Source organism: Nilaparvata lugens, chromosome 8, assembly GCF_014356525.2.
Source record: "Nilaparvata lugens isolate BPH chromosome 8, ASM1435652v1, whole genome shotgun sequence".
NCBI classification, from domain to species: domain Eukaryota; kingdom Metazoa; phylum Arthropoda; class Insecta; order Hemiptera; family Delphacidae; genus Nilaparvata; species Nilaparvata lugens.
The window spans coordinates 5,300,957-5,314,771 of record NC_052511.1 but is presented as its reverse complement, the minus strand read 5'-3'; the positions used below and the strand labels follow the sequence as shown (position 1 = coordinate 5,314,771).

The window sequence follows — 13,815 nt, the reverse complement described above, 5'->3', positions numbered from 1 at the left end:
ATTATACATGATAGCAATTTGATGAAAAATATTCATTTTCAATTGACAGTTTAATTTTAATCGATTTAAATGTAAATCCAATGTTCACTGATGCATAACACCATGAAGGAGAGGTAAGTGGTGATGATGATAATGAAGCTTATGTTTTTCGTGTGAATATATGTATTTGATGACTATACCCATGAGTTAAAAATTATTAATTGAAATTCAAAACAAGTCAAAAAACCGTAAAACTCGAGAGAAGTTCAAGTATGCACCAATTCTTCATCTATATTGAATACTTGAATACTTGAGGCCGGTTTCCGAGCTCGGGATTTAGCTAAGTTCTAGACTTTAAACAGCTGGAGTCAGAAAACTGACTTTCCAAAACGGGGCGTAGTCGCAGTTTTTATCACAGTATTCACAGTTTTTATTTATAATTGGAAACGTTTTTCCTTCACGATATTAAACATTCCTAAATAATTCAAAATAGCTGAAACTGTACACTATTTTCTCTTTATTTTATGTTATGTAATTTTATATTTTTTCGAAATTTAATTCAAACGTGACTATGGCAATGACTAGGACTACGCCCCGTTTCGGAAAGCCAATTTTCTGACTCCAGCTGTTGAAAGTCTAGAACTTAGCCAAATCCCGAGCTCGGAAACCGGCCCTAAAAGTCGCTGCCAAAGACTGAGGTGTCTAGATAGGCAAAATAGTTAAATAATGATTTTTCTTCAAGAACGAACTTCAGAGTATAGTAGGTCCACGTTAATATATTTTCTTGGCGAATGAAATATAAATATTATTATTCTTAAAAGAATGAACAGGTAATATCAGGTCTACAGTATCAGATATCAGTACAGTTTCAGATATCAGCAATCCTAAAAATAGAAGGCAAATAATCGGCAACGCTCTCTTTCTTCACTGTAGATTAAATAGCCGTAGTATTTTAAGCTGTCTCATATCATTTTACTTGTATTCAAGATAATACTTTTATATAGTGTAATCTGTAATATAATTCTTTGATTATTGTCTAATGTTTTGCGAAGAGATTTCGATTTCCGAAGTCACTTTCCTACAAGTTAAATGAAACCCTTTGGTAGGGCATTTCACAATGTTATTCAAGATTATTAATGTACAGTGTAAAGGAAGCAAGATAGTTTTTTATTGTTGTTTTCTCCATGTATAAAGTAATTTATTTATTTACTATTTTACAGATGGCGATCACGATAGTGGAGTAGACGAATCGACACAAGGAAATGTGAGTACAGTACATGAATCTTGTAAAACATCAAGAATCATGATTACCTTTCGTAAAGAATCATGCAATCATTGATAGATATTAACAGTAATCAAAAACTGATGATTCTACCAAATCTATAAGATAAATACAGCGATAACCCATGGTGTAGAGTGAATTAAACATATTAGTGCTGTTGAGTATGCAACGATGATTAATTTGAAAATAGTCCATTGAACTATAATTAATATCTGGAGTTGATATCTTCATGGATAAAATGGAAATGATAAAATAATAAGAAAACAAATATATTGTCAAATTTCACTAAAAATTTATTAAAAAATTTAAAACAGTACCATGGTTTCACGTTTACCAACATCAGATTACCATCAATTCTACTAATTTTATTAAAGGAAATGATGAAATTTAAGGACAATGATTTGTAAAAGTAAGAACCCAGGAGCTAGCGCTGTAGCGGCAGCAATACAAACTAGCCGACTCAGCTCACAGAGTGATTCTATTGGCTGGAAAGTGAGAGCCTCTGATTGGCCCCTAATCACGGCCAATGGGTGGAACTGAACAAAAGCTATAGCGAGGTCCACGTTGTAATGACAGTAGAGAGAGATAGGAGTGCTTAAATTGGAACTTCAAGAAATAATACTACAGCTCATTTTGATATAGTGTTTATAAAATAGAATTATAGTACCCTTTAAAATTAATAAAATAATAAAACAAGAACACAGATTGTAACGTAACTTATTGTAAAGGGTACTATAATTCTATGTTATAAACACTAGAGATTAGCCCTGAATTCATACATTTTGATATAGTGATATTTCCTTATAACTCAGATCTATTTTTCACTTTTTCTAGGTAGGAAGGTTTCAAAATACAATAATTATCACTTTTCTCTCAACCCGGTTTACTATCAATCTAAACTGCAAAGACCTAAAACAAATAACGATGCACATAATTGGCATCTAAATATAAGAAATAAATTAAAGTTCTTCGTAATTTCAGGAAGCCACAACTAATGGAGACATTGGATCACCGAAGAAATCGCCAACCAAAATTCCTGCACCAAAAAAACTGTCCATGACGTCACCGACAAAAACACCAACAAAGACCACCCCAAAAACACCGGAAGCACCCAGCGCTGATAAGAAAAGTAAGTCGAATTATGATCATGGTATGTAGGCCTATTCATGACTCAATAATCAATAATTATTATTAAACGAAAATCCCAATTAAATACTATAAATCACCCCGAAGACTTCTACCACTGCAAATATTGACAACAGGGTAAACAGCTAGATGGAAATTCGATGAATATGTAGCGCTCATATCAATATTTTTCCAGTAGCAAAAGTCTTCAGAGTGATTTACAGCATTTAATTGGGATTTTCGTTTCATAATAATTATTCATTAATTAGCATTTGAACAAATGCAACTTCCAATTTATTTCCATCAATAATCAACTCTAGAATGTGTATTTTAAAATCAGGTTCAAGCAGCTTTGGGCAAATGTCTGTTGTTTTTACCTGAATTTTGTATATGTATATAAATGAATATTGTTTGCGGAGAGTGACGGCCACATGAGTCCTAACTTGAATTTGGAAGGGATTATGATGATTATAATCTAGATTAATAGAGCCTCAGTTGTAGGTGAATTCCGATCCACCTACGAAATATATATATTTTAATTTAACGGTCATCCGTCCAACAGGAGAACCGGGTGTTTGTCACTTATCTAATATGAGAGGTGCAGTGCTGAACTGATTCCTATTGGCTGCGGCCGACATTACTGATTTCTGAACAAATCTCATGTAAGCCTCAAGTAGCTCTTCTGAATGAGATGATTTTTTTGTCAAGTCGACTTTGTTAAGTCAGTTCTCTGCTGGAAATTGGTTTAGTGAAGTCCTAGAAGAATAGAAACTGCAAAAGATAGAGAGAATAATAGAGACCCGGTTCACAAAGACCTGTTGAATTTTAACCGGGATTAAATGCCACGAGAGAACCAATCAGAAAAGCCTTATTTTCAGAGAAGCTTTCTTTATTGGTTCTCCGGACATTCAATCATATAACCGAGATTAAGGTAGAGGTCTCACGAGAACCAATCAGAGAAGCCATTTTTCAGAAAAGCTATAGAGGCATTCAATTATAATTAAAATTCAACGGGCTTCTTAGCAACCGGGCAAGAGAGTAAAATATTCTCCATGCTGAAGTGAAAAACACAACAATATTTATACCATACTCAATGAAACTAAAGCCCTGTGGTGCCCTTGGCCTCCGTAACGATCTGCCTCCATCTCTGGCGATCCTGACATTGGTCTCTCCAGTTCCCAATTCCCATCACTCTCAGGCCCTATTCCACGCCATCTACCCATCGTTTAAGGGACGTTTTCTCCTTCTAGGTCCATCAAATTATGAATAAATAATTTAATAATCGACTCCTCTGGGTTTACGATTAATCGTCTCCTCTGGGTCCATCAAATTATCCATTCATTTCCTCTCTTGGATAACTTTTCTCGCTCATTCTTCCATCATGGCCAAGTCATCTAATTCTTTGGGTTTTAATGAACTTGACGATGTTTACACCTTGAAGCGCTTCCTCTATTTCCTCATTATTTCTCATTCTCCACGCATCAGAAAGCCTTAAGCCTGGTTTTTACTAGTAGAGTTAGTGGTCGAATAACTGGCATACTAACTACTGAGCTAACTCTACTCTACTTACTTGGTCGAGTAACTTTTTCACTACAATTGAGAATAGTAGGTGGAGTGTGTTGTCTAGTGAACAGAACTAACCTTGAAAACTACTCTACTCTACTCTGCCCGACACTACTCTACTAGCTCTCGACTGTTTTCAGTAGCATGGTAGTGGTAGAGTAGAGAGAGAAGCGGTGTTGGGGGAAGGCAAGTGGTAGAGTACTATCCCACGGTGCTATTCCACTCTACTAAAAACTAGTACTCTACCATGACTCTACTTCACTATGAAAGTTTTCATTTGGAGTGTTCGCAAGATAGTTAGTACTTGCCCAGGTAACTCTACCACTCTAATAATGAAAGCCAGACTTTAATGCTTCATACATTTTTCTCACAACACCTCTTTCAAACACTCTCGATGCCTCCTCGTCTCTCTTAACCAGTGCACATCATTCAGAGTTATTGCTATTGCACACAATAGGTCTCATCAATGTCATATAATACAATATCATAAACTTGTAGCTAATTATTGTACCCTAATTCAATATAGTGCATAAAGCTCAGCAATTCATGTGTTCTTCAAAAGGCCCATTTGACTGGACTAAGCATCATATAGCACATTGTAGGCCGCTGCTTCTACAACTATAGTGAGGTCCACGTTATAATGGCAGTGTAGGATTGACAATACTGTTTCTGTCCTTTTCTATCATACAACAAAACAAATAGCGCTATCTCTCTCTAGCTTTGCAATGTTGTCTTTTTCCCAGAATATTTTATTTTTACTTTTGACAGTGACTGTACAAAAGTAGACACAATTCTCAGCCGCCATTTTTTTCTTCATTCTATCAAAATACTTTAGTACACAAGTCGTATAGATTTAAAATGTATTTTTGGAACAATTAAATAATTTTTAAACAAAATACCTGAAATGACATTTTAAAAGTAGATAACTAACCATCCTAGACTTTATCCATGCTTCAGTTAGCTTACACGTATAGGTTAGACCTACTCGTACCGGTATAAATAATATTGAAAGGTTATTTCAGAATTATTTCCATTAAAGTTACTTATTTCAAATAGGATTTCTATTTTTCTCTTATTTTTAAAAGAAATTGGAATAGAATACTCACCAAATAAATTCAGATTGGTGCATCACAGCTTTTTAAAATAGCCGCCATTTCAGATTTGTATAAAAATAAAATCTTATCTCAGTTATGGAAGCAAATTTTTGAATCAAATTATGAAAAATATATATTATTGATAAATTTGAGATTTAATTGATTATTTTATCAAGGGAATTATAATTATTATGAGATCAAATTTAATGGGATGAATTGAGTAACAGCTGTGTACACTCAGTGGCAAAATGGAGAGACTTGGCAACGTTTTTCTCCTATCTTTCTTCACTGCCATTATAACGTGGACCTCACTATAGATATGTTGACCCTACCAGCGATTTTTATCCTGGAGACAGCCATGATGGTGAAGAGGAAACCCCAAATGTTGGCAAGAAATTATGAAATTCATCACTGAAATTCAACACCCGACAGACACGAATGATCCATGTATAGCGCAGGTGACATCAACGTTAACCAGAAATGGGTCTAAATTCTTCAGCACCAAAACATTTAACAAAGTTCCAGCTACTATATGACACATAGAGGGACAGGAAAGATTCAAGAAAGCCCTAAAGAGCTACCTGTTAACCAGGCCATTCTACCATAGAGAAACAATAGCATAAGTAGATATCCCATGGTATAGGGCGTTTATGTCGCAACTTTTACTGTTATCCCAAGCCTATAGTCCACGAAGTTCTTTCCCATGAAGCTTTATGACGCTGATAGTCTCTCATACTGTGCCGTTCATACACTCTTACCCGGTCAAAACAGTAAAAATCGACAATAATCGACAGTAATCGGCTTGAGATAACAGTAAAAGTTGCGACATAAACGCCCTATACCATGGGATATCTACTTATGCTATTTTTTCTCTAAGATTCTACTCTGTGAAGGAATTTCTGCAGAATGACGACCACGACGCGACCGCGTTTCCAGTGGGATGAAAACAAGTCAAGTATAATCGTGTAGTCTTGTAGGGGGTTACCTTATATACCTCATTTGTAAATGTATACCCTCATTTTTATGTACCCTAACATTCTGGGAAACAAATTGATCTGATTGACAATTCACTGAACAGTATGTGTGCAACCGACTTGTTAAAAATCTTTGAAAGAAATCTTAACAGAAATGTATTCTTTGTGTGTTTTGCTAGAAGTGCCAATGAACAAGGTGCAGGTGGGGGCAGCACCTTCGCCCAACTTGAAAACGGTCACATCGAAGATCGGCTCATTGCAGAACACCTCCTACAAGCCGGGCGGTGGGAAAGTCAAGATCGAGAACCGAAAACTGGACTGGAAGGCGCAGCCCAGAATAGCCGCCAAAAACGACACCTACACCCCTGGCGGTGGAGACAAAAAGGTAAAGTCATCCCAAGGTAGTATATACCATAGGCTAGAGTGTACTGACACTTGAAAAGCTACATTGGATCCAAAGTGAAATCAACACTATGATTTGTAAGTAGTTGTATCATGTTATCCTCAGATGATTTTGTATCATATGTGTTGATACTGTATCATGTGAGGTTATTACAGTAACATTTTTGTTTTGATACTGTATCATATTGTGTTGATACTGTATCATGTGTGGTGATACTGTATAATAATGTGTAGATACTGTATCACGTGTGGTGATACTGTAACATTTTGTGTTGATACTGTATAATGTGAGGTTATACAGTAACATTTTTGTTTTGATACTGTATCATATTTTGTTGATACTGTATCATGTGTGGTGATACAGTATTATGTGTGGTGATACTGTATTATGTGTGATTATACCGTATTATGTGTGGTGAAGCTGTATCATATTGTTTTGATACTCTATCACGTGTGGAGATATAGAGTAACATTTTGTGTTGATGCATCACTTTGTGTTGATTTCACTTACATCATGTGTGGTGAAACATTTTGTGGTAATAGAATAGATAAAATATAGTATAAGAAGATATCTCATGGTATAGGTCGTTTGTTACAAATTTCACTGTTAACTCAAGCCGATTATCCTAGTAGTTCTCTTTCGTGAAACTATGTGATGCTGGTAGTCTTTCATACGGTGCCATTCTTACACTCTCAGTAGAGTATGTTAAACCATAGAGAAAAGATAGCATTAGAAGATATCCCATGGTAGGTAGTTCATGTTACGATTTTCACTGTCAACTGAAGCCTATAGTTCTAGTAGTTGTTTTTCGTGACGTTGGTCACACGTAGTCACACGTAGCTTGGTGTGTGACGACCTTAATGGCTGTTTTCCCACTTGCCCATTGTCGACCGACATATTTTATCTTAGAAAGAGATAGCATAAGACGATATCCCATGTTACAGGTAGTTTATGTTACAAATTTCAAGCCGATTCCTTGTTAACTCTCGCCGACTACAACAGTACTGTCTATTATTACTGTTTTTGCTGGGTACAGCATATTATTACTGTTTTTGCGTGTGAGAACAGCACAGTATGACAGACTAACAGCGTCACATTGCTTCACGAAAAACAACTACTAGGACTATCGACTTAAGTTAACAGTGAAATTTGGAACATAGAAGTAAATAGGAACAATTTGGATAGGAACATTTTGGAACATAAAAGTCTATGGAACATAGATTAAATAGCATCCACTGCCCACCTAACACACAGGGGGATCAGGAACTTATGGCAAAAATCTAAATCGAACAAAAAAGAAACAGTCCACAGTGACAAATACACAAGACACAGGAAAAGAAAGCATTATACCATTCATGTGGTGTAATGTTGAATGTAATCTACTCTTTGAGTAGAAAGCACTCTTGGAGAAATCTATCTTTAATTGAGATCTAAAGTCGCGTTCATTGATACTCTTCATGAAATCAGATAAAATATTATATATAATTGGATGCCAGAGCTTCTGACGCCGCTCTTATAGAAATTGGAACGATGCATCAACAAGTGTTTATTCCTGGTATTATGAAAATTAACATCATCATCAGAGTAAAATAACATTGATTTCTCTTAACAATAGAAAGGGCCTCCAGAATGTAAACCCTAGGTAAAGGAAGAATTTTTAGACTTTTGAAATGGGGTCTACAACTATTCCTTTGTGACTCCCCAATCATTACCCAACTGCACATTTTTGAATACTGAAAACCTCAACATAGTCACATGAACTAGCCCAAAAAACTATTCCATAAGACAGTAATGAGTGAAAAATGATAAATGAAAAACATAAAAACCCTATACCATGGAATATCTTATTGTACTACCTTTTCTCTATGATATAGCTTTAAACTTGAATTATTCATACAAAAAAAATCAATTGACTGGAAAAAGGGACCACTAAATTGAGGGTTTTTTCAGGGTTAACACTGAGCAACAAAATATTAAGTGTGGATGAAGCGCTACGATTGGTCATTAGCTGTTGACCAATGAAGGTTGAACTCTACTGCCATTGGCCGAGAAAAGACACACCCAAGTCGAGTCTGTCTAGTCTCGGCCAATTACAGTAGAGTTCAACCATAATTACAGCTGATACAGCTAATGGCCAATCGTAGGGCACTTATACACTTATTCTGAACCAAGACCAGCGAGGCCGGATAGGTTGTGTCAAAAATAATAAGAATTCAACTTTTCTTGAAGCTCATGACTCTAAACTTGAGTTATCAAGATGGCATGGTTACTGTAACTTCGAAGAACTCATGTAGCCCATAGAAATGGCTTTCTTTAAGCCAACACTTTAACTTAGCCTTGAAGGCCTGGGTGCACAAGGCTGTTAACCGTCTAGGCAGCTTTGTTGAGCCACAGTAGGAAAGGAATCTCTTATCCTACTCAGTCGACAATAAGCATGGCAATCATACAACCATTCCGAGTGTTATGACTATGTAAGTCCCTCCTCAAGTTGTACTTGTCAAAATTTGCCTTGACATGTAGGGCACTTAAATATATATAATAACTGTGGGCTTCACCCATACTATATTATATTCTGCTAAGGTTCTCAATGTTTGAGCTTCAAATTTACTAGAAATTGATAATGTAGTAACAATCGAAACTAGTAAAACAAGTTATTTTTGTTCGATTGATGTAGTTTGATTTTTGACAATATCAATTTGATATTCAACATGAATATCTACCACATCATCACCTTCTAACAACGCAGTGAATTGTTACCTATACATTTATTTATGTAAAAACAATATAAAAATATAATTATTATTATTATTTAAAGAAAATCCTAGATAAATGCTGCAAATCACCCCGAAGACCTCTGCTACTGCAGACATTGACAACAGGGTTAACAGCTAGATGGAAATTCGATGAGAACTACTATCCAAAAATTAGTTGCCAGCCCGGGAATCGAACCCGGTACCTCCCAATGGCCAGTCGATTCCCGGGCTAGCAAATAATTTTTGGATAGTAGTTCTCATCGAATTTCCATCTAGCTGTTAACCCTGTTGTCAATGTCTGCAGTAGCAGAGGTCTTCGGGGTGATTTGCAGCATTTATTAGGATTTTCGTTAAATAATAATTATATATTAATTAGCATTTGAATAAATGCATTCTCTATTTAATTCCAATATAAAAATCTTGTAGCACCCATTTTTATATTATTTTCATTAATTTGTTAAAACGTAGCCCATGTGAGTGCAGTGTTTTTATTTATTTATGTGTTTACCCATACTTTTATTTAACCTATACATTTATCGGAAATAAATAGAGTTAAAAGTAGTATCCATCAGTCACATCACCTTTATAACAACCTAGAAAATGTTTACTTATGGATAAGGCGGGAATGAGTAGAGATGAAGTATTTATTAGGATAATTTAAATAAATTTATTGTGTTTCCTGACCCAGGAAACTGAGCCTATGCCACCTTCAACACCTCCACCCAAGCCAACTGTTTCTATAAAACCTAAGAAGAATAAGGCAGCAGCGAGTAAAAATAACGGGGCAGCCGTGAGTAAGAATAACGGAGACCAGGTTAGGACAAGTTGGTCGGAAAATAGATTCTTTAGAAATCTAGAGAATTTGCTAGATTCAAAGGCACCGATGAATGGATCATCTCAACGAATGATAATAAAACATTATTAAACAAATTGTGTACAAAGAATAAATAAAATATCTGATAAAATGTGAGCATGAATCATGAATCATCGTAGCTAAAACAATTGGCACAACTGCATGCCAACATTTCAAGTGAATTTGAATTAGACATGACTGGAGAAAAAAAATTAAATAAGTATAATCGAATATGGGATGACTCACTTTTCTTTTTAGGGCTACTGAAATTGTTCAAACACAGAAACGTTATCAAGTACCCTTCTTATATTATCAAAACATAAAAGTTTTGAATAAAAAAGACTAAGAAATTGTCAAAAACCACAGATTTAAAGATACTTAGAAAACTCATTCAGTTTCTCTGTTTATGAGAGATTGACAATGGTGTAATAACCGAAACCGGTCTTTCTAAGTATCAATAAATCTGTGGTTTTTGACAATTTTTTAGTATTTTTCATTCAATATGAATAATTACCACAATATCGACTTCTCAACTTAACAAAAAAGAAAAAAAAACATAAGTTTGATGAAATAAAAGGGTACTTGATAACTATTTTGTGTTTCAATTCTATGAAATTGTAATGATTTCAACTGAGTCATCTGGAGTATTCGATTGAAAAAGTGTTTCCTTGTTGAAATACTATGTTGTGTTTTTGTTGAATTCAGATAATGTGAATATTCAATTTATTCCACCAATTTAAACTACTCATCTAATTGTAGCCTACATCATCATTTATATTCATCCAACAACAGTAGTTTCAACCAAGAATGGAATTCAACAAACAGAATATTCCAGAATTTCACGAACTTATCAATCAGAGGATAAGATTGTTTACTAGAGGATTGGCATGTTTCATAGAGATTATGGAAAGTCTTGAAAAATTCATCATCTCAACTCTTTTCAAATCCAAATTCTTGTAGTTCTATCGAATGAGAAGAATCAAGTGGTTATCATCATTAGTAAATTATCTGGCGATATTTCAAAGGATGTAATGCAATCCTAGAATACAATATTAAGTTTTTGACCACAGCACAAATCACATAGATACGGCCACTCCGTCTTTCGGAGGAGACGATAAGCCGTCCGTCCCGATTAACTCAAAAGTAGTGGTCATCTCTCATCATCATCCCTCTCACTCATTACCCACGTACAAGCCTAAGAGCTTATGTGGGCATCACCCTCATCATTATCTTCTATAATATATAAAAGCGAAATGGCACTCACACTCACTCACTCACTCACTCACAGAACTAAAAATCTACCGGACCAAAAACGTTCAAATTTGGTAGGTATGTTCAGTTGGCCCTTTAGAGGCGCACTAAGAACAGATTTGGAAAAATTTCCAAACATACGCCCAAAATCTGTATTTTCCAGCGTTTTTTAGCGCTTTGTCAGCTTTATCGAGAACAAATGAGCAGAAAATGTTCAAATTTAGTACAGAAGCTCAGCTAGGGTGTAATAATGTTGTGTTAGAAGGAATTTGCAATAACGTCAAAGATACGCCCAAAATTAGCGTTTTTACAGCGTTTTTTGCTTTTTCTCAGATTTATCGAGAACAAATGAACAGAAATTGTTCAAATTTAGTACAGAAGCTGAGCTAGGGTGTAATAATGTTGTGCTAGAAGGTATTTGAAATAACGCCAAAGATACGCCCAAAATTAGCGATTTTGGGTTTTCTCAGTTCTTTCATCAAGTAATAGACAGGAAATGTCCAAATTTTAGACAGAGGTTTAGGTAGGGTCTAAAAAATGTTGTGATGAGGTGACTTTAATATTTCATCAAAGATACGCCCAAAATCAGCGTTTTTCTCAGCTTTTCTGCGTTTTCTCAGTACTTTGACTTTCTGATGGAATGAAGCATGCTCAAATGAAAAATACAGGCGAGCGGAGCGAGCCCGGTGACCTCATTTGTGGACAATCCAGTCTGGGGTCCAGGGGGCGGAGCCCCCTGGCCAGAGGGATATGGCGAGCGAAGCGAGCCTGACGGCTAGTTATTATTAATTCCGAAAAGCATTTTAACTATTCCTACATTTAGTAGAATCTATTCACTGTAGTATAATGATTAATTAAATCATGTAGCCTCCTGGCATGACGTTAACCATCATAAGTTCCTTAATAGGGAATCAACTTCAAAAATCATTATAATTCCTACAATTAGTAGAATCTATTCACTGTAGTACCATGATCAATCAAATCATGTACCGGCATGACGTGAACCATTTTCAATTCCTTAATTAGAGATCTTAAAACGTTCTCTGCACTCCATTTGTAGTTCGCTCATTCTCCTGTAGGCCTATTTGTGAGCACCTGTTACAATAGATCGATTGTTCTTTAAGATCCACTAAAAATCTACTAGATCCACTACTAAAACAATATTCTTAGATGAACGATGTTAACCTGAATAATCAAGGAAAATTATAAAACCACTGTGACGTGGCACACTAAATAGACAATACAATAGTTATAGATGGAATTTAGCTCACCTTCAATGATCACCAGATAATCTCCACATTGTACTCAATGTTTTTGCAGCATTTGAGAAGACCAGGATCAATCTGAAAGTGAAGATGAACATCAATGAATTCGAAAATGTCGATTGGAATGTTGTAAAGTTTTCACTCTCCACACAACTGTGTTTTGATTCTTGATACCTTTCAGAAACTGATTCATTAATGAATTATTGAAGATTGTATAATAATTTGGATTAAATATTTATCAAAGTGGGATGAATGATAAGTAAAAAGTGGGATTTATCAATGTGGGATGAATCTTGCTGATGAATCATCAGCAAGACTCTCAGATAGGAGAATTTTGATGCTGATTTCTGAATCATTTTCAATATTGATTTCTCAATTCTTAGTCGAAAATGTTAATTGGGAAATTTTTCACATCTTTATAGCATACGAATGAAGAGAATCACAGTAAATTATAAATATCTGTGTAGCCTAAGAACATCCTAGAATAACGTCAGGAATGAACTTCGTTTGGAGAAATCACATTGAAATAAAAGGCACGGTTGCACAAATCTGCTAAATTTTAACGGTGGTTAAATGCCACGAGAATAACCAATCACATGAATGGAAGAAGTCTTCAATTAGAACTTAATCACCGTTAAAATTCAACATAATTTTGTGTAACCAAGTCTATCTACTATCGAAATAAACATTAATCAGAGATCTGTATAGAAGAATGATAACCTCTCATCAGGGGAGACACAGGAGAAACGGTGATTAAATGCCACGAGAATAACCAATCACATGAATGGAAGAAGTCTTCAATTAGAACTTAATCACCGTTAAAATTCAACATAATTTTGTGTAACCAAGTCTATCTACTATCGAAATAAACATTAATCAGAGATCTGTATAGAAGAATGATAACCTCTCATCAGGGGAGACACAGGAGAAACGGTGATTAAATGCCACGAGAATAACAATCACATGAATAGAAGAAGTCTTCAATTAGAACTTAATCACCGTTAAAATTCAACATAATTTTGTGTAACCAAGTCTATCTACTATCGAAATAAACATTAATCAGAGATCTGTATAGAAGAATGATAACCTCTCATCAGGGAAGACACAGGAGAAACGGTGATTAAATGCCACGAGAATAACCAATCACATGAATGGAAGAAGTCTTCAATTAGAACTTAATCACAGTTAAAATTTAACATAATTTTGTGTAACCAAGTCTATCTACTATCGAAATAAACATTAATCAAAGATCTGTATAGAATGAACCTCTCAT

At 35.1% G+C, this 13,815-nt stretch overlaps 1 protein-coding gene and 1 long non-coding RNA gene across 3 annotated transcripts in view; one reads left to right on the top strand and one right to left on the bottom strand.

Annotated features, from left to right (window-relative positions):
* LOC111064451 (microtubule-associated protein tau) overlaps positions 1-13,815 on the top strand; it is a 94,963-nt gene that overhangs the window by 30,347 nt on the left and 50,801 nt on the right. For both annotated transcript variants that reach the window (XM_039433776.1, XM_039433775.1), the window contains exons 3-5: positions 1,200-1,243; positions 2,243-2,390; positions 6,197-6,402. In XM_039433776.1, the coding sequence (XP_039289710.1) occupies positions 1,200-1,243; positions 2,243-2,390; positions 6,197-6,402 (398 nt within the window). The remainder of the gene's footprint in view (positions 1-1,199; positions 1,244-2,242; positions 2,391-6,196; positions 6,403-13,815) is intronic.
* LOC120352602 overlaps positions 12,450-13,815 on the bottom strand; it is a 39,261-nt gene continuing 37,895 nt past the window's right edge. The window contains exon 3 of the long non-coding RNA XR_005571959.1: positions 12,450-12,620. This is a non-coding gene — a long non-coding RNA (uncharacterized LOC120352602). The remainder of the gene's footprint in view (positions 12,621-13,815) is intronic.